This window comes from Ambystoma mexicanum, chromosome 7q (genome assembly GCF_040938575.1).
Source record: "Ambystoma mexicanum isolate Mex_15411 chromosome 7q, UKY_AmexF1_1, whole genome shotgun sequence".
Taxonomy (NCBI): Eukaryota; Metazoa; Chordata; class Amphibia; order Caudata; family Ambystomatidae; genus Ambystoma; species Ambystoma mexicanum.
Genome location: NC_090941.1, coordinates 752346725 through 752372713, shown reverse-complemented (window position 1 = coordinate 752372713; position 25989 = coordinate 752346725). Strand labels below are relative to the sequence as shown.

At 40.9% G+C, this 25989-nt stretch overlaps 1 protein-coding gene across 1 annotated transcript in view; it reads left to right on the top strand.

The window, feature by feature from the left end:
* The window catches only part of CUL5 (cullin 5), a 1916374-nt gene extending 1900083 nt beyond the window's left edge, over positions 1–16291 (top strand). The window contains exon 19 of the mRNA XM_069640617.1: positions 15326–16291. Coding sequence (XP_069496718.1) covers positions 15326–15520 — 195 coding nt within the window. The 3' untranslated portion in view covers positions 15521–16291. The remainder of the gene's footprint in view (positions 1–15325) is intronic.
* Positions 16292–25989: the final 9698 nt, after the last annotated feature.

Here is a 25989-nt window from a genome sequence, read left to right as displayed (position 1 = left end):
ATTAAATCCTTTCAGTCTTTCAGGAAACATGTTATTGGATGGTTACTGGAGAAAAATTAAACTTCTCCACCCTCTATCTCATATGCTTATTGCAAACTGTATAAACTGTACATATTTCATAAATGTATATCTGCAAACTGTATATACTATGCTGTAACCTGCCGAAGCGCCCTTTTATCTTTGGGTCTGGAGCGCTATACAAATAAATAAAACACACAAACAAACATTGTAACTATTTCAGGAGAATGATTTTAAGTATTACGGTATTGTTAATACAAGCCCCAGGTAACTTCCACCACCTTGTAACCTTACTACCAGACACACTCACCAATGTACTGAATGGTTTCACCAATACAATTGTTGAAATGTGACCCTTGTGAGGAGAAGGCTATGCCCTGCCGTGAGTGAACACACCGTGAACAAGGACCAGCACTTCAATGTTTCCAACTAATGTAGAGGTAAAACCACCTTGGAATTCACAATAACACTCCCCCATGATAATAACTATGCACCTCTCACAAATCGCAGTCGCAAACAATGCGGTCTGCTAATATGATCTGACGTATCAATGTACGCATGACTTTCTCTATGTAAATATAGCCCTGGATCCAAGCGGAAAAATGAAGTAACACTGAACTAATACCAAATACATTGAAGCCTGCATTTTGAACAGTTCTCAACTAATCAGCAACCTTTAAGTATTCACAAATATAACAGGAAACATCTAAGATGCACATACGCATCTTTAACCTAGGGGTGCATGTCGGCTTCACAGCCAACCATGCTCATTACGTCACCACGCAATCAGTTACAGGAAGTACGGCTGGTATAAGCACAGTAAACCAATATGACGGCGTGCCAGGTAAGGAACTGGACGCTAACTTCCTCGAATTGCATTCCTCTACAGTCGCTTACAAAGGAAAGAACCCAGGAAACATGAGCGCATGCATAGGCCTCGGATCGTACCCTAAGCTTCAATTAAGTATTGACGCCTTTCTTTAACCCGACAGGGCCATCTACTACCTACCTTAAGCAGATACCATTACACGAATCGCCACGGTAAGGACACGAATGCCGAGCCCTCACCTGTGATTGTTAATTAGAGTTTAATAACTTAGTGAGCCACCTTTCTTACCCACTAGGGCTCATTACTTTCTACATGGACGGGATTGCAACCCCACGGCTAACCCGCAAGGGTTCCAATACCGCTTTACCTAAGTGACTGCAATTTGCGCAGGGACACCTACCCGCTAAGGGGGACAATAGGTCATTCGGTTTTTTTTGTTCTTTTGATCTCTTCTACGGAACAGGATACTACTTTAATATCCACTGATATACTGTCAGTTTCTCTTGATTTAGAACATCTCTGGACTATGACGGTTTAGTCCTCCAGGCGGCCTAACGTGGCACACAGACCAGCTACTTACATGGGATACGCTGGGTAACTTACCATATATTTGTGATACCATTCAGGATTTCTATTGATACAATTAATGCACAGAGCACATGGTAATGTCTGAATAATCACAAGCCCAACACACACTGAAAGATCACGCAGCACGGCCCTAATGGAACACACTCCATACTCAAACTACCACATCACCACTTTGTTTATAAAACCATGTTTAACACAACTAGTTGCACAGACCGACTCAGTACCTGTCCCAACTCCATGAACGGAATTGTCTTGTAATGTACCGTTGAATAAGAATCGTATGAATAAGCCCATACAATGCTATTATCTGTTAACCACTGAGGATTCACGAGTTGATACGACTGTAACATATATAATGACCTCATATATGTCTTGAACTAATGTAATTGCATGTAATAATTATTGGTTACGATGCCTTGACAAAGCCAGATCTAGGGTGAAACATACACATGCTACAACCAAGTCTATGTTGGCACGTAATAGGACTGAATTTCAGCACCTACTTCACTGCTCAATTTTAGAATAAACACTTTCAAAAAGTCTACTTGGACGTCTACTTATATATTTTTTGCTAGCGCAGTAACTAGCCTGACTGTTCTCTCCCCAACTCTGTAATCAATTATGCATTAAAAATTATTTTAACATGAAACATGCTGATCTGTGAAATGTTTTTAGATCTGGTTTAGCAAACACATTTGTCAATTATGGAAATGCAAAGCGCATGTAGCGATGTCATTTGAAGTAGTGGAAGTACCTTTGACTGTTGTATATGTCGTTGCTGATAGCTGAACAGAGCAAAACGAACGAGTTGTAAAGGACAGAAATAACATTGACTAACAGGGAGGCTAGAGAAACTATAATGTTGTCATGGAGAAAGGGTTTGTTGATATTTATTGAGCTTGGATGCGTCTTGCAATTTCCATACATTACGTACAGAAGACGTTTGTCTAAGTTGTGACATAGCTGTCTGCCATGCTGATGTCACTTAGAGGGGTGTGTGTTATGGTTTATACCCACCAGGGAATTTCAACTTGGGATAATCTATCGACTGATTACATTATGGTAAGATGGTGGTTTTGGGCCAGTGAGGTTTGCATATCGGAATATCTCCATTTAAGGTAAGAAGCATTGAAAGAAAAAATGTAATCTATCAATATATGCTCAAATATGTCTTGATGATTGGTTCAATAAAACACCTGAGCAGAACCTCTCCTTTCAGATCTGCTCTGAGCTGGCCCACAAAGAATGTCCGGAAGACCTGTGAGCCCATTTGAATAGCGGACATGACATACACCTGCCTTGAAAGAGGGGCTCTTATCAGACACTTGCATAACAGATATTTGGGCCTTGCCTCTCACCTTTACCAAGCATAATCCTCTTGACTGCTTATCAGGTGGAAAAGCTACAGGGGGGTTGTAGGACGATGTTGCAAAATGTCCTGTTGTATTTCTTTCATCCACTCCCCACCTCGTTTTGGTCGAGGGCAAAGCTTTGGGATTCTTTCAAAGATGAGGAATGTTTCCACTAGAAGAACAAATTACTTTGCGTAGGTTCTTTTCTTTCTGATGAATACTTCAGTTCCTTCCAGAGGTTTTCTCATCGCCCTCTGTCTGATGCCTCTTAATTAGATCTCTTTGATTGGAAATTGTGCAATTCATTCCCGTACTGTAGTATCCAATACCTTGTTTGATATCGCTCGCAGTGTCCTGCATATGTGGGTAAAAATGACGAAGATGGCGCTAATAGGCATGATTTATATGTACCCATGGCATCCCTTCCGGCACATGTTGGAAAGTAGGCTTGACAGGGCTGGACATTGTGCTGTGCTTCGCCACTTGGTGGCTGAAGAAAACCTTTCCAGAGCAGGCTGTACAAGGAAGAACTTTCAAAGTTGAGTACTCTGCAGGAGTAATCAATGTATCCACCAGAAAAAACATTACCAAAGGTAAGTCATTTGCTTTCTGTTGCCACACTCTCACCGAGCAGGCCAGCCTATATGTTGGTCAATCATTTTCTTCAAAATATGATTAGGCGTTGACGAATTTCACCTCTTTACACTCAAAACTTCCTTTTATTGGGTTTCGGTTTCATCCATTTGTCTCCACACCCAAGAGGACCCGATTGCTTATGCCATCATTCAAGAATCGATATTTTCACCAGTAATTCTGAATCCTTAACCTGAAATCTTTTTAGTTTAAATTCCTGTAGGAACCTTTATTGGGCCTCATTATAAGGTTGCCAGTCTGTTAACAACGGTTCCGGTAAGCTTGACGGTACCGTTGTTACCAGACCGGCAAACCATGGTTACCCGCGAGCAGACCATGTCGGATGCACCGGCACCATTCATGAATGGTGCCGGTGCAGCCGACCTCCCCATTCCCATTGAGCCCTATGCGGCTCAAATGGGAATGGGGAGTAATTATTACCGGCACCCGGCAAAGGGGAATTACCGGATCCGGCGGGGCTGGAATGCCCCAGTAATTGCCCATTGTTACCGGCTTGGCTACCACCGGACTCATAATGAGGCCCATTATTGACTTCTCCGGAAAGCTTTTAGGTTGTCTCAACGCTTTGTATGTGTTACTTCATAGTTCTACTTAATGAACCAAAATGATTCTATGGCTTCTGATGTGGTCATTCTAATACTCTCATATTGTAAAATAGATAAATTCAACCGTCACCTAAGGGGCAGCCTATGGGGGTAGAGGTCAATCTAACAACCATACAGAGCAGTTAGTTTGATAACCTGAATTAATTATTGGATGAATAATAAAGTCAACAATACTTGGCAGCCATAAGTCTTATGCAAACCAACAATGTAGTCTGGAGTACGTGGATTGGGGCGAGTGATAGAATTTACAATCTAGATATCTGGGATGTTTAATACACCATCTATCCACCATACCCACCTTTCCAGTTGAATCCAATAATGTACTTGCAGCCTTAGAGACCCTAAACCAAGTTCCTGGACTTTTGTTTACAGTTGGATCTAAGAACAGAAGAAAAATACCGCCCTTTCCTCCGTTCACCATCAGTGTAAAATATAGGGCGAATGGGGTGACATTTGGGGGCCGGCCAAGAAATTAGGAGTGGTCCATAGGGGTGCCTAGACATTAAGAACATAATTTTACATGCTTCAAGGATACCTCCAGTTCTTTCACAAAACATATGGATCAAGCAAATACTATGGCTCCACTCTTTGTGACGTGAATGGTGCATGATCAAATTATCCTGCCCATCCTCTGGTGAGTTTGCCAAATTTGCCATCCTCACCTAGAGGAGTAGCCATAGTCAGTTATAGTAATTTAGGTTTGGTACTCCACTCAGAGAAAGGGCCCACATAAACACATTGGAGTTAGGATAGCCCTTGTATATGCATTACTTTCTTTTTAGTTTGTGCTATTAAGTGTCGCCCAAACTATTGCATTGCATTACATTACAGATGGGGAGAAATGGCATATGAGGACGGATACAAAGCTTGTAGGTGTTGTTTGCCCGTGGCCATGGTAATCCTTATGGCCATTCCCACCCCAAAACACTGTCTCATGGGAACTCTTTGAGCTCACTTTAATCAAGCTTTACCATAAAACTTTGTGCTTGACGTGCCTGCCAGTATATTTTCAAAACCGTCTTCTGAGAGTTAATGAATTAATTGAAGCTGTAAACGCACTACTGGTATAATACAAATGTCTTAACCAGGTCAGCTTTCAGCAACTCGATTTATAAGCAATATGTGTCCCCTTCACTGAAGTCCAATTTAAAACAATTGGCAAAGTAAACAGTTTTGGGTTGTGTATAAGTAGTAAGCATTTGCCAGGCACTTCTAATAGATGCCCCGGTAATCGCACCATTTTGTCACCTGCTACCATCAATGGCCAGTTGATAGCACTGCCTGGTAAGTGCTTTGCCCATGCCTACTGTAAGGCTGTAGAAGTAGGAGACTGACACACAAGTGGCATGCTTTTGGCTATAGACTGTTATCAGTGAGAAAATAAAAGAGAAATATCTGCCTGACCCAAAGAGGGGTTACCCTGCCTCAACTAACACTGAGGAATCTGGCAGGATGTCAGTCTAAAGCAAAAGAGTTCACTGTCCTGTGTCCAAAACCTATTTCCAGCTCTTACACTTGAAACATAACAAAGGAGAAGGGGGATGGTCTTCTTGGTCCAGAAGAATGGGTACCTTCTTCTGGACCACAGCCACATTTCGATTCAGGAAGATGTAGAACTCAAGTGTTCTCAAAGTGCAAATAAAGCTTCAAAAAGAGTTCCTTAGGTTGGGGTTTCCAGCAAGGAACTCTGAACAAAAATCTTGTGGCTCCACAGTTTTAGGAGGATGACTCTCTTCACGTTGGCCTTTCTCAAGTTATCTCAATGCCAGGACAAGTACCTTTCCTCTCTTGGTCTGTTTGTCCATGTCACTGTGCCAAGCAAATTACTCCCTTCTCCTGGCTCTTTATACGATGCTCAACAACACCAGTGGGTATTTCTCTCTTCCCCTGGTTTCTTTCCAGCTTTCGCAGTACCTAGAGAAGGACTTGCTTCTCTTTATGCAATGTTCAACACCACCAGAGGGTATTTCTATCTTCCCCTGCTTTCTTTGTACCATGTTCAACAACACCAGAGGGTATTTCTCTCTTCCCCTGGTTTCTTTCCAGTTGTTCCCAACTCCAAGAGAATGACACCCTACTCTTGGTTCTTTGTAGAACGTTCAACAACTTCACAGCCTACCTGGTTCACTATCCTGCCAGGTACTGTTACTGTAGGGATGACCGCGGAGGCAGCCCTTGTTTCCCAGACCTCTGTCTCAGTGTGGTAAGGTCCCTCGGGGTTCCCAGCAAGAGTTGCGGTTTTCCAACTCTTCTCTCGCTGCTCACGATTCTTCATTTGCTACTTCTGGGTCTCTCGTCCCCCGCTCTGGCACATTCTTCTCTCCCTCGGCTCAGTGGTGGTTTCTGCAACAGCTTCCTCCTTTTGAGCGGCGTGCTCCGCATTGATGACATGCTCCAGCATCCAGCTGGTCGCCTGGGCTCTGGGTTCCTTTTGCTGCTTAACAGAGGTAGACCTGCTAGGGATGCCGGTGCCAGCGGGCAAGCGTCCCGTTTGTTGCACTTTTGGCTTCCCTGTTCCTCCAGTGGCTCAAAAACCTTCAGGTTCCTCGAGGGAGTCTCTCTCTCTCTCTCTCTCTCTCTCGCTCTCTCCAAATTTGCCTCTTTCTCCAAATTTGCCTCTTTCTCCAAATTCCCCTCATTCTCCAAATTTCAGGTATGTTCTGACCTTAAACAAGTCTGTGTAGACAAGACCACTCACAATGGTTTCTGAGGTTGTTCTTCATACTTGCACACTTTTTCCTCATTCCAACTACTGATCTTGCGAACTCCCTGTAGGTCAGTTGGTCCCTCCCTCGTCTCAGTACGTAGGGGATACAAGCCCCTTTTGGAGTCTAAACTCTTCCTCGTCCCAGTACTTTCTACATAACTGATATGGCAAAGGTACATGGGTACACTAGGTAAGGTGTTGGTGGGAGGGGGATAGGAAGGTGTGTTAAGGTTAGGTCGGCTATGGGGATACCATGTTGTCCCCAGGTCGTCACTAATCCCATAGGATGTTTCCCTCCCCATGAGATCCACCTGTTGAGTACCACCTTCGAGGGGAATATCATGTAGCGGCCTTGCCACCAGTAGTGACTTCATCCGGGGATTCATCACACTACACAAAATCCCAAACAGTTGGCATTGCCAATGCTTGTTTTATATCCTGGCATCTTTTAAAACAGTGTAGTAATTATAAAAGTACTTATATGAACTGATAGTTTGACGGGTGTATACATGTTTTAGTATATTTGGGTAGAGTATTTTCTGTAGCTGTGTGTGGACTAATTGTACCTCTGTCGAGCTACTACCCCTACCTGAGGGTTAAGCCTAGTCGCTCTGGCCACACTTTGCACATTTAAGAGACTTTTGACTTCCCTTTCTTGCCTGGTGTTTTAGGTCTCCCCGCTCCGCTATGGTTAGTTGGTACAAAAACCGCCTCAAAACTCACCCTTAAGCTGATTGTCCAGGTTTCCATCACTTATGCCTCTAGCAGAGTGAGTCCCAGGCTCTTTCAGTTCATCCTTTGTCTAGTTTGCTCTAAAAAGAACTCGTATTGAGCATGAGCTTGACCTTCTCAAGATGGTGTCGAAATTGCATCTCAGAAGATTCTACTTCCTGTGTTGTACTCTCCACCTCATCCATTTAAGGTGGAGAAGAGAGTTTACTGCCTGTACCCTAATAGGTCTTATCTACTATGAGGGACATCAGGAAGGATGACATGCTGGTTGTCTTTGCTGGCGGTCGAAAGGGCAGGGGGGTTGCAGAGCAGCCTCTGGCCAGATGGATTGTCCTCTGAATTGTATGATGCCATGACCCAGCCAGGAAAACGGGTGCCTGTGGCGCTTTCCACCAATTATGTGGTGGTCACCGCTACTTTTCAGAGGGGTCTTTTGATCTAAGGGCATCTGTCAGGTGACCAAGTGGGCTTTCCTGTGCATATTTGCCAGACACTGTTGCCTGGACTATTTGTCCGGTCCGGGTGCCTGCTTTGGTTGGGCCCTACTACAGAGCTTCCTTTTGCAGGCTGTGGTTCTCACTTTCTTCCCTCCTCTATGGTCTGTTCATTTGGGAGTCTATCTGAGATGAGGAATCTGTGAAAGGAAGGAATCCATTAGAAGAACTGATTGCTTACCTACTGTAATGTTCTTTCAGATGGATAAGTCCTTCCTCCCATGTATTCCTCACCACCATCCCGGTTTGTGGCTTGTGAATGTCTCAAACTATTATGCACAAAGTTCGCTCAGGTGCAGAAGGGAAAAAGTAATAACTGAAGTCACGGCGTATCTAAGGTGCGGAAGGACTAATTCATTCAGTGTTAAAGGCTGTTTGGCTGCAGACTCTGCTGGTCTAACCTCCTGGACTGACTGCTGAATCTACCATCTTTGCTGCGTGTCGTCGGCAAGAGGAAGTGGTTTCAACTCGAAACGTGCTGTTTTGGGACTGCATTAACCATAATCCCCGGCGCTGCCTGCTGGCCCTCCCCCTTCCTATTGGGATTGGTGCACATTCTTTCAAAATAGCCATGCGCGCGCACCGTGCGCACCGCAAGTGCCTGCAGGTGTTACAGGCTGTTTGGCTGCAGACTCTGCCGGTCTAACCTCCTGGACTGACTGGTGAATCTACCGTCTTTGCTGCGTGTCGTCATCAAGAGGAAGTGTTTTCAACTCGAAACGTGCCGTTTTGGGATTGCATTAAGTAAATAACTTTGTTTTGGTCCCACTATTGTGTCTTGCCCACTGGAGTCAGTGTCCTGGAGTCTGTTTTCTGTTTGTGTTGCCGGTCTTTCTCCAGCTTTACTCACTACCTACCTTTTTCTTTGCAGCCATAATCCCCGGCGCTACCTGCTGCCCGCTGCCCCTCCCCCTTCCTATTGGGATTGGTGCACATTCTTTCAAAATAGCCATGCACCGGCGCCGCAAGTGCCTGCAAGTGTTACAGGCTGTTTGGCTGTTCGGCTGTGAGGGTGTGCAAAACAAAAATGTAATTCCTTATCTTGTTCGCTAACCCTCCATGCCGCTTTACTCGATCAGCATCAAGGTAGGAACAGTATCCGTGAAATTTTTGAGTGTATGTAACAGCGTTTGGTAGCCCAAAAATATCCTTCTGAACTCATTAATACACACCGAAAACTGTTAATTGCAAAGCTCTAGGCTCTTATACTGCCATTTAACATAATTAAAAGATGGCAAATGGTGTCAGAAGTAAGTGTTCAGGCATGGCGCAGCCCACTAGTATTAGTAATGAGACCGAGATTGAGAAATGTTTCATATCCTCACTAAACTGTGATGTTGATGCTGGCAACACCAACTCTGAAACACAGGACATGATACCTAATACATCAACTATCGTGTCTCCAGGTTCAGCCAAGGAAGGAAACTTGCGTAATAGCGATTTTGATATCAAAGCATTGGCTGGCCTGGATTCTCGTATTAGACTATTCATTGGTCTGTTGACTCCACTTATTCCCAGAAATCATGACCCACAAGAAAACTTATTTGGTAATGATGCTCATCTGCCATCCAATGCCACCCCGCCAATATCTAGGGCAAATATCAGTAATTGTGGTGTGGCTTCCTATTCTGTTCTTCCATTAAGTCCTGATCCCGGTATTCCATATTCCCAGAACAATGGCAGTGACTCACCCCCAAATACCAAGAACCCTTTACTTTTCCAGTAATAAGAAGAATCCTTGATTTGCTAGACCAAGGGTACGATGTCACCCATTTATAACTGAGACATTAAACATACCATGAATGAGATCGATTTCAAGGTGAATAGGATGGAAGGATTCATTCTTGCTCTAGACAGTCAATGACTCCCATAGAGGCCAAGATTAAGATCATACATCAACAAAGTACTCAGACTATAGAATCCTATCCGGTTAACCCAGCGGGCCCTGTTACTGAACCATCAAATGAAATTGTGTTATTACGAGGTGAACTAGCGACTATCAATTCCGCCCTAGTCGATCTTAGGAATAAGCTTGATCCATCTAACCCTAATTCCTCACCAGAAAAAAGGGCGAAACCGGCTGATAACCCCTCAGTTCTACTTAAACTCATTGATGAACAGAAACAGTCCACAGATTCTGCAGAATGTGAATCTGAATATATAGGTTACTCATCCAGAAGATTCTGCAAAAACGCTGCGTAAAACGTGTGGGGAAAAAAAAGTAGATCAGCCAATGGAACAATAAAAAAAAAAATCCAAAAAAGAAAACCTGGTGATCCCGAACAGTGGTAGTGAGGATGCGATTGACGTAGCACAGCTTTCCGTGGAATGTCAATCGCATCTGGGCGCTGACCGCAAAGATGAGGCTAAGATAAAGGAAGATAAATTAATAGCAATTCCTCGCGGCAATCCTAGAGAAGTTTTGGCCGAGGTACATGCAGAACCAGCGGATACCTCATCCAAACCTGATTTAAAGTCTGGCTCAGATAATAAAAGTGTTATTGAAGGGGAAGTACTTAAAACTCAAAAAATACTTCCCAACTACTTTCAAAGTGCTGTTAGGAAAAAAACTTCTAACAGATCTACACTTTCTCTCAACAGATCTAAATAAAGCATCCAATCAGTCTATTGGTGGAACGGCTAAAAAGGCTTCCTTGCTCTATTCGGAAACATTACTAAAAAACTCAGTGAATGCTCAAGCTATGAACTCTATCAATGTACCTATTACCCTAAATGGAAGAGGAAAGCTTACTATATTACCTAATAATTCCTCTAATGGTAAGACTCCCGCACAGAATGAGTCTAACTGGTGAATCTGTTTGCATTATACAAGAAATAGACAAACCACCATCGCAGAGCAGTAATCTTACTGTTTCAAACATGCAAGAGTCTATGCGTAATGCGTTCGCAGCTGGCATTCCTCCAATCGAAATAATCAATCGGCTTCTAAATACACAAGCTTCTGGGAATTAATCTAATGGGCATCTCGACTCTTTACACTCATTGCTTGCTAATGCCCAATCTGTTACTCAACATGAGTCTGTCGGACCAGATGTTGGTTTCATTAGTAAAAATCAAACGGACATAAAAAGCATTCTAAATCTCAACGATCAAATGCCTGACCAAAAAGACCTGACCGATGCTGTCCCCTCAGGCATTACCCTGCTTGCAAATGATAACACCAATGATGATAGACCGTCATGCTCTAATGCTAAGAACAAAAAACGCATTAACATGATAGGGCTTGAAAGCAAGCAGGAAATGTTACGTGGCGCTCGAATAAACAGAAAATATCTTTTAAATCTTCTCTATGTAATTCCATCATTGAGAATTATATCATCTAGCAATATAGATCACGTCGCTTTAGCTCCAACTAATAACTTTCGTATGACATGTCATCTGTTCTCAGAACACATGCTGAAACTCATTTGGTCATACAGAAGAGAACTTCTTGAAATGGGATTCACATTGCTTACATTTAATGATGAAAAATTGGCAGATTCATTTTTATATGCTAATCAGCGCTGTAACCCAAATGAGCAGAAAATGAATGGTGATTCGACAACTAGTGCTAAAAATGATCCATTTTGTGTATATCAACTTTTGACAATCGCCCGTACCAATAGTGAAATGGCATGGTTGGAACCATTGCTAAAAACCATATTTGCCGGAAACCCTGACTTGCCCACTTCATAAATCAAGGAGAAGTCTGTTCTTTCATGGAACTCGTGTGGGTTTAGCAACATTCCTATTTGGCTTTCTACGCTTGCAAAACTACCAACAATTTTTCTGTTTCAAGAAACAATGAAAATGGACCCATTAGTTGTCCCAGATTACCATTCATTCTGCTCTCCTGCCTCTAAAGGTGTTGGAGGCAGGCCTTTTGGTGGCCTAGCTATCTCAATTAATAATGCCGTTGTTTGTAAGATAACTTTGGTGTATTCATCTATTCATGTTTTAGCAGTAATTCTGTGTCTCGATAAGTACGGGACAAATGCAATCCTAATAATTAATGTGTATTGGAATCCCTTGAAATATTCTATTGTGGATATCTTCGATGATCTAGATTACTGTTTTGAGCAAGCCTCAACCATTTATTTTAACTATGAGACTATTGTAGGCGGGGACTTTAATTCCCAATGTAATGGACTGCTCTTAAACCATGTTGTTTGTAATCAACGTAATTCAAATAGTCGGAAAAGAGGAGCAGAATTCTGTGATTACTTTGAGAATTGGGGTATGTCATTTATCAAATTCAGTCAGTCCTCTAATGTTCATACCTGGAAAAGAGGTAAAATTGGTTCTGTGATTGATTTTTTTTGTCTCTGATTCATTACTATCTAGAAATGACTCTGCCAAAATCGGGGACATTAATCCCAGCGCTCATGCCCCTATTGTTCTTACCACTTCAATTGATACCGACCAATGGCATTCTAACACCCGTTTACTCCCGATTGAAATTAAAAGGGATAACATTTCCTTCAGATGGAATCCCACTTTATGCAGGAAGTTAGCAGAGCGGGTGCAAAATCAACTTAAAGGCTTGACTAGTTGGGATTCTACTAACTCATACTCTATTGATTACCTGAATTTAGTTATTAATGATTGCATTGAAGATGCTCTTAACCAATACAGAACCAAAATACCTTTGAGTCTACCCACAAACATAGATTCAACTACAAAATCAAAATGTTAAAAAGATCAAAAAATCGAGACATTAGAAGATTAGAAATGGGGACTTACCGGTTTTGCAACATATGTTAAAAAAGAAGCATATTGTCCTTTAATATAAATTCAAAATTAAAGGTGTTCATCTCTAGCAATACAATGAGCAAAATTGTAAAATGATCAAAGCTATTTGTTGTCGCAATTCACGTGACATTTGGACTGCGCTGAAAAGGGGAAATGCGCCAGACAGATTAGACAAGTGTGAAATAAAAGCCGAAACATGGTTATCCTAAGTTAAGGAAAAATACTTGATACCAGCCCGCTTTGTCAATCTAAATGATGACATAGATCCCCATTCTCCCTCTACTCATTTTGTTTGGTCCACGTATGACATCATGTGGGCCATCAAAAAATTGTCTAATTCCCGTGCTCCAGGCCCTGATGGGATTCCATCTTGTGTATATAGATCCGACCCTATCTTTTGGAGTAAGATCCTAAAGATTAAATTTGACAGTATCCTTCAAAGAGGTAATATTCCAACGTCTTGGGTCACCTCTCTTCTCATTCATACCCCTCTATAAAAAGGGTGATTCCAGTTTACCAGAGAATTATCGACCCATATCTTTGACAGATGCAGCTGTAAAGGTTTTCTCTATTTTAGTCATCTATGACTTAGAAAAATATCTAACTACCCATAAAATCTACTCAAAATGTCGAGTTGGATTTAGGTGGCAGATGGGAACAACCCTAAACGCCACAATAATGGCCCATCTGATTGCTGGAGTTAAAAGAAAGGAACTTGGTACCTTCTACATTGCCTCTATCGACATGTCTTCTGCATTTTATTCAGTTGTGCGTCATGTTCTATGGAACAAAATGCGTAAGTTTGGAATTCCAGAGTATTTTATATACTGGATAACCAAATTTCATACCAACACATCATGCAGAATTCGTTTGACCTAGGGGTGGATCTCTAACTGAATCTGTTCCTCTCCATCTTGGATTAAAGCAAGGCTGCAATTTTGCAGCCTTGCTTTTCAACCTGTGTCTTACAGATATAGACAAACTTTGGGAATCAGCTACCACATATCCTGGAAGGCTCTGCTCACTTAGACTACACTGGCTAGCCTTTGCATACGACTTAATTTTTTTTTTTACTTAACTCTAGCTGGTCTTCAATCTAAATTGAACATATTCTCAAGGTTCGCCTATAATCATAATCTTATACCCAATCCATCCAAGACCCATGTTATGATCTTCCAATCTTGCAAAAAGCTTAAGAAATTTAGATGGAGCGTTGGAGATATCCCCATACTTGAACTAAAATAAACAATTTATTTGGGTTACCGACTGAGTAATGTAACTACTAATAATTCATGGGTATATTACTTAAAGCAAAAAGTGAGACCTCTATTGAGTCAAATGAAATTAATTTTTTTGAAACTCTGCAAATTCTCAATCCAACCGCTTCTTGAATTCTTTACATTGAAAGTGGAACCAATTCTTCTGTATGCATTGGGTATTTGTCCTGGTAGCCTGCTTAAAGAATTGGACTCATTACAGGGCAGCATGGTCAAAAAAGCTCTGTGCCTGTCTTTATCCATTCCCAACTGCATTATCAGACACGAGATGGGTCTTATTTCCTTATCCACCAGGCTTACATGGTGCGCTTTATCCAATTACTCCAAAATTCTGAATTGTCCCGATAATTCAATCTATCAAGATTTCTTTGATTTCAAAAAGGGTTGCTCCTCTAGTTCTATTACCAGCTGTTACGTAACCATGGATAAAACTCTAACGAGCTTGAGTGTTGATAGCGATGACTTGTATAGGCATCCAAATTATGTGAAACAAAAGCTATTTCAGATTGATTGGTGTAAAACCATTGATGAAATTGCTACTTTGAGCACATACAAGGAATATGCAAAATTTCCACAGAAAAGAGATGGGTGTAGTGACTACCTTTATGATGTTTCCGTGTAACATAACTAGAATGTATTATATGCGTTTCAAGTTAAACCGATATCATACCCTTGAACGAACAAAGTATTGGGGAATAGGAACAGATGAGCAGGGCATTTCTAATTGTTGATTCCCTGAATGTACCAAACAGAACGAAACCTTAAAACATCTGATTTTAGAATGCCCTTTCTTTAGGGAAGAAAGGACAAAGTCTTTTTTAAGATTTATTAATGTGAATTATGAAGATTGTATGATCTCACTTTGGAGTCGACTTATGCAAGGTAATGAGAAGGCATTCATTTTTGCTTTAGTTGCTTTTCTAAAAGTAACTGAAAAAGAGATTCTGTTACTTGAATGATATATTGTTCTTTTAATTAAAAAAAGTGTTTTAAATTTCTGTTTTTAATAATGCATTGTTTTGTAAAACTGCTCAAATATGTATTGTGTAATTTTGTAAAGGTTCTTTGACCCATATACAAATAAATAAAAATAAACAAATTTCATTCACTATCTCATGCAAGTAATTTGTATTCCATCCTTGCTGGCATTATTTATATTAAGTTGTGAATTGTTGAAGGGTTAATCCACGACCAAGTAAAATTACATCATCAGGTAACATGCTCAATTTTCAACTTGTTTTGCAAAATCTGCATGTCTCTCTAAAATGCCTGTTTAATTGATAGTTTGTATGCTAAATTATCTGTATTTTGTTCTAGGAGGCTATTATCCAAATAATGAAAATGAGGAAGAAAATTACTAATGCTCAGCTTCAAACTGAACTGGTCGAAATTTTGAAAAATATGTTTTTGCCACAGAAGAAAATGATAAAAGAGCAAATAGAATGGCTTATAGAACACAAGTATATAAAGAGAGATGAATCTGATATCAACACCTTCATATACATGGCGTGATTCTGAAGATTACTGGCAGATGTTTTTGTACAAAAGTATATATGTGCTCTGAGCCGGCAACAAGAAACATTTTGGCTGAAGGACATATGCCGAATTTCATTGCACAAATATAAAAATCCTGCCTTACCATACAGGACTATGTTTTGCCAAATGAGCTAGCATGATGGCGTTACCTTCATGTTGCACACTTTTAACAGCATGCTGTTTTGTGAGAAATTTGCTTTCATGAAGAGCCTGTTGTGAGCGTTTTAAGTAGATTTCAATTGCACCAACCAGGAAGATTACATCTCGGTTTTTTATTTCCTTAAAGTATCCTACACAAGGACAGTAAAGACTGATATCCTGAAATATTAATGCACTGAAGAACTGCTGTTATTTTATTTCCAAAAATATTCATTTGGGACTAGAAGTAGCACTTTCACTTTTATTTTGGATCACCTGAAAGTAATATACTGTTGACCTTCAGAAATACTCTGTTATAACACGTGAGACATGAACTCAAACCCACTACAGATGAAGAGACTTGTTAAAGTAGAACATCTGTTGACTGAAGCAGTGCTCACATATAGTGACTGAATTTTAATGGTAAGAAAAATGTTGTAAAATATATTCTGTTTGTGAATGTTAGTTTACCTTTCACAGAAAATTACAGTTTTGTATTATTTTGTTGTAAACAGAAAGTATGGATTTGCCTTACCTATTCCCTCCATAGCCAGCCAGAGTAGGCTGTTCTTAAAAATCAATTTGAATAAAGGGAGCCGTCTGAAACAATGCTTTCTTCCTTTATAAACATACGAGGCTGGTGTATTTTTTACTTGCCGGAAATTAATAGTAAAATGAAATTTATTCAGGTGTACATTCTTTGGTTCATATTTCTATTTTGAATGTTTGGGATTAGTACATCTTTAGAAAAGGATATTTATTAATGGAAATATTATTACTTAACTCCCTCTAAATTGAATTGTACAATGTCTTGTATCCCTGTTTCAATAATAAATTAATCTTCAGTTACATAACTTTTAGTATCAAAATTACATTTAGTATCAAAATCAGTTGTGTTCATGTATATCCTTAATGGCCCAAAGAAGAAAGGTTGCCTGTAAAGAATAACTGTTATACAGGGAGGGCCTCAGTTAAGGGCAGCCTGGGTCTCTCTTTATCCACCTTGGAAATTGCTTTAGTGGTTCTGATTATTGGTGCTTTGTGTTTAGCCAGCTAAGTTGGACAACACTATAAAAGACCATAGGCATTTTTGCACACAAGTAAAAAATATTTAAAAACAAGTCTGCTTTTATGTTTAAATTGATTGAGCATCCTACTCTTGTACTTAAAAGCAAAGCTAAAAACAAATATACAGAATACCTCTACAACGGCAAAAGCGCAAGAGTGGTTTCTTATAATGAAAATATTTTTTTGTCAGATTTGGTTTGTAAACCGAGGAATTCTTTTAAAGGTTAATTTCTTGTAGTCTTTTTTTTTTTTTTTTTTAAACACCTCAAAATATTGACTTCATGGATGGCGAGAGTCAAGAAACTGAACATATTGGGGTAGCTTCAAGCTAAATGGTCTTATTTAATGTTCAGTGATAGTAACCTGTCTGTAAAATATGCACATGATAACATTGGGAATGGTTAGACTTTAGAAAAGCTATTTCAGGCTCATAAAAGACAGTTACAAATGTTTATTCTTAACGTTTGTCATTATGCTTGCATTCTAATTGTCATTCTGTGGATAGTTTTTTCATTTCTGCTTCGATGTATACACCCTTTACAACTCACTTTTCAAAATTATTAATGTTTGTAAAGCGGCTCAATAAATCAAGCATATACTGCATTTTTACAAGATCCCTTCAGTGAATTTTCCAAGTAGGTTAGTTCTAAATTTCAGATCAGCAAATGGTAAAGCTGTCTTTTTTTATTTAAAGAATCCAAGGGTTATTATTTTTATTTTTTACTTTTGTTCACTGACCACTACGAAGGGGGGGGGTTGAGTACAGCATATGAATCATTTAAGGATTTCGAACATGTGCGAGTCAAGGAAGAATGTTTAGTCAAAACTGCACTTTTAATGCCCATTTTATAGTATTGAAAATGACTCCCCAAAGACCAAGTTCATTAAGTTTTTTTTCTTTTTTTAAAGAAACAAATATTTGGACTTTAAAACAGCCACATTTTTCTTTCATATAGTATTTACAGTATTACAGTATGCATAGTTTAGGTTAGGATGTAAGCATTATTATGTTGGCATCAGACAAAGTCAAGAAACATTATTTTATCCTGCCTATGGCATTTGTTTAGAGCCCTGTTAACAAATAATGTTTGTGTCTGACACCAAGTTGAAACTAAAGTGCATTATTGTGGCAGAAACTAATTATAATTTATGTTTAGATCCTTCAGTCTTCCATTTTTTCACATAATGTGTGTTCTTAGCATACATTTAGTTAATATATTTAAAATGTGTGGACGGACCACATCGTTTTCACAGTTTTAAAAACACATTTTTATCATTTGAGCTGGGATTTCATTGTCCCTTTTTGTGCATCTTTTAACTGTCCAGTTATGCTTAATAATTGATAGATGTACCGAAAGGTTTCCGACAGCATCTGACGCAAACTGTTTCGCATGTTAATAATGACTGGGATGTTCTCTTTGTACATAATTCCTTGGCCACATTTGTGAAAGAAACAGTACACAAAATCTTTTCTGCAATATACGCTGTATGTAATATGGAGTGTTGAGCATACAGTAATTCAGTTCCTAGGTTGTATTCTTCTCTACATATGTTATGGTATTTGCAATTTTGAATGTGCGCCACTACAAATTCATATAAATAATGCTGGACAATTGGGAATGGTAACTGTTTCTATATGGCAGTCTAGCTGATCTGTTTTGATGTACTGCTTAATTTTTGGAATTTATTTTTTAAGTTGTATAATTTATTTTCTTGCAAAATAAAAAAATGTAATATAAAAGATTATTCACCTTAGCCAAGGCAATTTGGCAGCGTCCTTATTTTATCAGAACTTTAGATGTATGCATACACACCTGGAGAATGTGTGTATAATGCTTTAACTATACTTTAGGTCCAGAAAGAGACAGTACCAGCACATTTTTCCCAGCATGAACATGGTTACATTTTGTTGGGCTTTTTTCACCTGGACAAACACCTTTCCAACTTTATAATCAGTAATTTTAAGAGTATGCAGTGGACAAATTGAATGCATACATTGCAGTATCTAAAGCAGTCATATCTTTCTGGTATTAATAAACCATGCTCTCTTTTGAAGATGAAAAACACACTGATATCAACGTAAGATCTAGAATGGTCTTTTGAACAAATTCTGCAGAGTTTTGACATTTGCATAAAATTTAAAAATGCACAGCTCAGCCACTGTCCAATCTACAAACCACATATGGGTTAACATGCAAAAACAGGGTTTAAACAACTTAGTCTATGCAAAGAAGTGTTTACTCAGTGAACTAATCAACATTAATTAGACAGTACAGATGCATTTAGAGAGTGTCAACTTGGCCTATCCTTATGTCACATGAGCAACATTATATTTGTGTGATGTGATAGTTATTGTTTTAAAGTAACAAGATTAGCCATTGAAAACACAGTTTTGACATGTGTCCTTCAACAGCAAGTCTATTTGCCAGTCATCCATCAGTCTAAAGAGAAGCAGACCTCCGATATAGGAGCATTGACATATGCAATGGTGGTTCTATTAGAATCTGTGTTTTGTTCACAAATGTATTTTTGCCTTGATGGTTAACTTGAATTTGTGCTTTTGATGTGCACCATCCTTTTTCTTTTAGTTGACCGTCTGCCACCCTTTCCCTACTCCCACCCCAACCCGCACACACACTCGGACATCTGGGTCAATGCTCGGACCAAGCACTTAAATGGTTTCTCTCCTTGCTCTCTAATAGGGAAGCACATATTAATTGGGGGGAGGCAAGCTTCCCCAACTCCCTTATCTGGTGTGGGGTTCCGGAAGGGGCGAGTTTATCCCCATTATTCTTCAATCTTTACATTAGGCCCCTCTGCGATTTGTTGGACAACATGGGCGTGTTTTTCACGAACTACACAGATGACACTCAGTTGGTCCTCGAAATCACAGTGACTACGTAAAGGATGCAGCTACACTAACTGCCATATAGCATCACATAGAGAATTGGATGTCCAACCATTGGCTCTGCATAAATTGGGACAAAACAGAGATTTTGATTTTTGGCTCCTAAGCATCCCGAAACAAACTAAATGCACACTACTCCCAATTCCAAATCGGTACCAATAGTATTCCTGTCCAGGAGAAAGTAAAAACCCTCGGAATTCATCTAGAGGCATCATTAGCATCTAATGCACATGTTAATCAAATTGTACGAAGATGCAGCTATTCTCTCCACCTCCTGAGAAACATTCGACCTTACGTGTCACAGAAGAATGCAGCAACTATTGCCCGTGCAACTATACTATCTAAGTTGGACTACTGCAACTCCCTACTGGTGGAAGCATCGGAAACTGATCCAAACAAATGATAGGTGACACAAAACAATGCTGTGCGCATTGTGAATAAACTCCAGAAACGTGAACATGTTAAACAGAAAAGAAAAAATGTATGCTGGCTGTGCACGACAGAATTTTCTTTGACCGTGTCACTGACCTACAAGTGCATACATGGCACTGCCCCACGGTATCTAAAAAACCTTATTCCACAATACGAGCCGAGCAGGGCTCTGCGATCGGCAGGAAAAAGGTTGGTCAGATGCCCCAGATACAAACTGGAAGAAGATTTTGAAAAATCCTTTATGGTCAAAGCGGCCAAATCATGGAATCTTCTGCCTACATCACTGACGGAAGACAGCAATCTGAAAACCTTTCAGGAAATTCTAAAAACTCACTTTTTCAGATAAATGATTTTCATACCCTGACCCTGAATCTCCTCCAGTCCTAAACGTCTGACCTCTTTATACTGTGTTTTATAGATTGTCCTCTGTGTTTTTGTTCCCAGTGCCCCGATGCCTACGGGCTTTCATCGCTTTATAAATACATAAATGAAAAAATAAATAAACGCACCCATTTTAGACTTTGAAGTCCTCTTTCACTATATCGAAGTCTTTTATCACCTGTGTTTTTCCTTTTGAAATTGCCCTCGTTCCCAATTGATGATCCTGTAACCAAATTTCAATTGTTTGGTTATGAAGGGAGTTTTGATCATTTATCTTTTTTATTTCCACCTTGATTTTGTTTTAGGGATGTGCTACTGAATTTGTTATACTATGTTATGTCAGGTAATATTTCATGTTTTGTTATGTCATGTCACATCAATTTCCCATGTCCAGCACTTTACAGCAGCCATAAGGTGGAATGTAGCGCTTTTATGAAGCACTTGAATAAATAAATGCACATGAGCGGCATTCAGTTCAGTAAAAAGGCCATATCGGCCAAAGCAGACTTGCAAATGTAAGCTAAGACCAGGCTGGACCCCTAAATAGCCCTTGCTGACCTTTAGTACCGGACAAGGTAACTGCAGCCCACGTTAAGAAGGATTGACTATTCATTTTTTAAATTATTTATTTATATACAGTATTTTGATCACAAAAGAACGTATAATAGATAGGAAATCCAATTTGATGGGCACTGGTGAGCTTCTTAAAATGGGGTGAGTTTGAGGGACATTCTGACCAGGTTTTGCAGGGCAGTAAATGGCACAGTCAACGGGGTCAGTACATAAGTGGACATGCATGCTTTGTTGATCGAGGCAAGCAAAAAATGCCTGCAACAACTTCAGACCCTTCAAAATGAACCTGTTTGCGTTATCAAGGGAATTCCATGACGAGATCACATTTCATCTGCCAGGCAATCGCTACACAGGCTCCCTATCCTTGTTCGGATCCATTTCAAGACAGCACAAATGCCTCTAGGGTAAAGCACCAGCTTACCTGAAGGCTCGCATCATTCTACATGATCCTAAACGTAAACGACGTTCCACAAACACTGGACTTCTTCGCACCCGCAAGGTCAGAAGGGCCAAGGTTCTGGATGGGGCTTTTCCCACGTTAACAACACAGTTTTGGTGCTTCCTGCCAAGCTCTACGCATGGACAAACACATGAAAACCTTTCGCTCATCCTTGAAAACTTCACTCTTCAGGTAGTATCATATCCTCTTCCTGATATGGTGATCCCCTTTCCCGCTTATTGGGAACTTTCTCTGAGTCCTATCCTTACATGTTGGTCTGCTTGTGTTTGGTGCGCCCTGATGCCTGCGGGTCCCTGACGCTATATAAATAAATAATAAAATACATAGATTAAGGACAACCAACATTGGACACTTAAGTACAGGTAGGCGATACGGTCAGCTGTGCTTGGGATGTGACCGTGATGCGTGAAGTGCTAGAGTTGAGACAGGAACTGAGGGACGGAGGCAGGTTAGAGGCGAGGGAAAAATTGTTACCTAGCAGGCAGATGAGAGGTAGGTTAAGAGGGTAACTCAGAGGCGAGGAGGTAGGGTTTTAGTTTGGTTTCGAACAAATCCATTTGGACTGTTTCTCAGATATCCAGGGGAAGAGAGTTCCATGCGACTGGAGCAAAAAGAAAGAGCGGAAGCAAGAGGAAGCACAGGGAGGGCATGCAGCCACACGGGTAGTCGAATAGGCTTGTAGAGTTGCATAGATACAGTGGTTCCTTACCGTGGATAGATTTGTGAACCAAGAGAAGACATTTAAATTTGTCCCTGTTTTGCATTGTCAGCCATCCAGCTTGGTGACGGTACAAGCAAGTAGGTGTGAAGTGTTGGAGTTCAAAGAGTCATGGTAGTGGAGTTATCAAGAGGACAGAAAGCATAGTTGGTGACACCAAAGAGGATACTGGCACAGTAGTTCAGTTCAGAGAAGACAAGAGTGGCTAAAAGATGTTTGGCAGTGTTGAAAGGAAGAAGGTGCCTGATTTTCCTAATATTTAGGAGGTTGAGGCGAGCTGCTGTTCCAGTTTTGGAGATGAAAGTAGAGATGGTGTGAGAAGGGTCATAGAACACACCAATGTTTCTAGCAGAGAAGAGTAGGGGAGAGTGTCATTTGGGAACTAGAGAGAGCTTTTGGTACAGAAGAGCACCTCTTATTTGATAGTTTAACATTGGAGAGTGTGAAGCCATTCAATATTTAATGGCAGAGAGACAGTTGGAAATTCTGATAGATATCGGAGGAGAGTTCAGGAAAAGAGAAGATGATTTTGGTGTCATCCACGAAGAGTTGGTTCGAGAAACCAAAGGAGGATATTAGTGCCCCAAGAGCAGAGGTCTAGAGTGTAAAGAGGAGCAGACCCAAGACAGAACGTTGTGGAACTCCACCAGTTAGAGGAGTGAGTTGAGAGGTGCTGTTGCTCCAGGAGACGGACCATTTGCGAGGTACAAGGTAGGATTCAATCCAGGCAAGGGCTCAGTCTCGAATCCCACAAAGAGTGTTAAAGAGATAGTGATCGATAGTGTCAAAGGCAGCAGACGGGCAAAGAAAATTAGGATAAGAGGATAGGTTGGAGTGCTTAACAGAGGTGATGAAGTTGGACACACTGTGAAGTGACAGGAGTGGAAACCTCCTTGTGGGGGGTCTCGTAGATTGTGGATGTCTAAGAAATTGGTAAAGAGGTTGAACACAACCCTGTTGAGCACTTTAGAGTAGTGTGGAAGGAGAGAGACACAGAGCAAAAGTTAGCATCTCTCCCTAAGCCTTGGTGGTAAAAGGCTCAAGGACACAGCCCCTTTCATGAAGGTACAAATCACCCCCTTGCTTTATTAGGAGAGGGATGACCGTGGCTGTTTTCAACACGGAAAGCAAGTAGAGTCAAAGTACAGGTTGAGGAGTTCCTCTAGGTGAGAGACCACTAAAGGGGCAATAGGCTTCACTAGCTGAGGAGCAAGATGGTCCAGTCGGGCACAAGAGGGGTTAGCCTTCATCAGTAGACATAGCCTTTTGTCAGTATTAGTGTGACCAAAGTGGGAGATGGAGGCAGCAGATGATGGTAGAGTAGGTGGAGTGTAAAATGTAGGAGGGGGAGTCTCTAATTTTGGAAATGTTTACAGCAAAGTATTCAGCTAGGTCATTAGCTGTGAGAGTGGAGTTGATGGTCATAGACATAAGAGAAGTGAGTTTAGGGTGCCCTGTAGCCAGTCAGGATGGTTGTGAGAGTCAGAGGGCTAGGTATAATTCCCTCTTTGCTCTCTCAAGAGTGGACTATAGAAAGTTCAGGGCAGAGATGTAGAGTTGCAGGTGGCATGCTAAGCTGACTTGGCTACTTTATGCAGATTGCCTGCTGGTCGTGCTCAACCTCAGGCCAAGAGTCTTAACTAACCCAAACAACCATAACTATCACCCTCCCCAGTTCCTAGCAGGCTCCATGCACTCCCACGAAGCCTGGTCCAGGGCTTGGCTGCCAGAGGTCACTTAAAGGTGCCTGTAGTTCCTCCAAGCTTTCCGGTCAATAGAGCCTGAGCGTTCGTGGCCTAGTGAGCAAGTAGTATGGTGTGCGCGCTCCTGTCCCACCTAAAAATGACTTCAACACACCCAGTCTGGCAATGACACCCTAACGGTTGTGAAAGGCTTTGAAGTCTAGCATAACAGACAAACAACTTTCTGTCAAAAACAACCATCACCTTTGTACACAGTCGATTCCTACAAAGGCCGTTCTTGGCCCAGTGTTGGCAGTCCCAGAATTTACATTCTGGATATCAACCTTGGGTGCAATGTGTAGAGATGCCTGTGCAAGTAAGTAACCAAACCTCTGGGATTTCAGAACACGCTGTTGAGCTCCTCATGCATCTTAACATTCCATTGTGTATTAACATACAATCCTGCAAATCTGCCTTGGAAACACCATCCAATAATCACAGCACTTTAAGATACATCCTCTTTTGTAGAACCTATGGTCCACCTAACCAGACCGATTTACCCCCATGTTGTCACAAATCATTCTACCCATGCTTCATTCCTTCCTACATGTTTTTCTAGCATCTATTTCGTGCTTTCCCATCCCCTTGTTTTCCCCTGCCACAGTTTGTGTGAAAAACAAATTTGTCATTTTGGATTTTACTAAAATCTTTGCGAAGTTACCAGCTATGGTTGTAAGGGAGTATCGGACAGCATTTCTGCTTGGGAAGCATGTGCAAGCTTGTCATCTAGTTTGAAGAACTCGGACGTCTCTCATGAACTCCTCCATATGCACCATGATGTCATCAGCAGCATTTTTTATTCCTATTCGACAAACTATAATTGCATGTCTGATTGGTGTGTGTTCATAAATATACATTCATTGACTAAACGTGGTCTTGGTCGAACAAGTAATCCTAATACTGTAAATGTTTTGTATTTTGAAGCACAGGGTCACAACCTGGCATCTGAAAGGCACACATTCTCCTCATGACAATAGCTTTTTGTTTGACATCTATATATTAAAAATGCAGCAAATGGGGAGGAGAGGTGACTAAGGTGGCCACACTATACACCGCATCTCTCCCTAAGCCTTGGTGATAAAAGGCTCATGGACACAACCGCTTTCATGGAGGCAATGGACAAACGGGATGATATGGAAAAAGCTGCCCTCTTGAATATTGGTTTGTAACCATGAGGACAAGGAAGAAAAGTCTGGTAAAACGAGGGTTGTCAAGGGACGGCGATTGTATTAAGTAGGTGGCGCCATACGTGAGGAGGACAGAAGGTTATCAGGAACTTGGCAGTTTTACAACAGACTGGTAGGAGCTGCGAGGGAAAGCTGGTAATTTGAACTTTTTAATGCACTTTGCGATTAATGCATACTGCCATGTTTAACAATTGCCTTATTGCTATTGTGAGTTGAGCCCTATATTCCATTATGCATGTCTTAACCATGACTGCTTCATTGCCTAGTGTGTGGCAATGCTTGGCTCTGACGTGTTTCCCTTTTGGCATTAGTGAGCGTGTTTTAGGCTGCCGCTTTCCTAGGCGAGGAAGCTTTAGTGCACGGAAGTTATATAATAAGCATGCTTACCTACTCGAACCGTGTGAGAACTGTAGAGAAAGCTTACCTTGCATGAATGACTGTAACATATGTCTTCCTGATTGTATTGTGCATAACGTGAGAACGCAGTCTTTGCCTTGAACTCGTATGCTGAGGACTGTCCTGCTGAAGGAGCTGCAGGTTGTCGAGTTTCGTGTTGCAGTTGGTTTGTTGCTGTCCTGTGGCTTTGCTAATAAAATCGTTCATTAATCCATTATTATAGTCTGTGGGTATTTTAGCCACAAGATTAGTGCCGTGACTCGGATTCCCGCTGCCTTGCAGCCAGTTCCAATGGTCGCTGGATAAGACTCCTAGTGATCCCTCCAATGAAATAGTCTCTCCTGGGCCCAAGGGGGAGAGCTGGCAGGCACGCCCAGTGGTTCAGGAGATTGGGCAAAGCAGACACGGGGAAAAGTGCCAACTGAAAATCATGGGTTGGTTA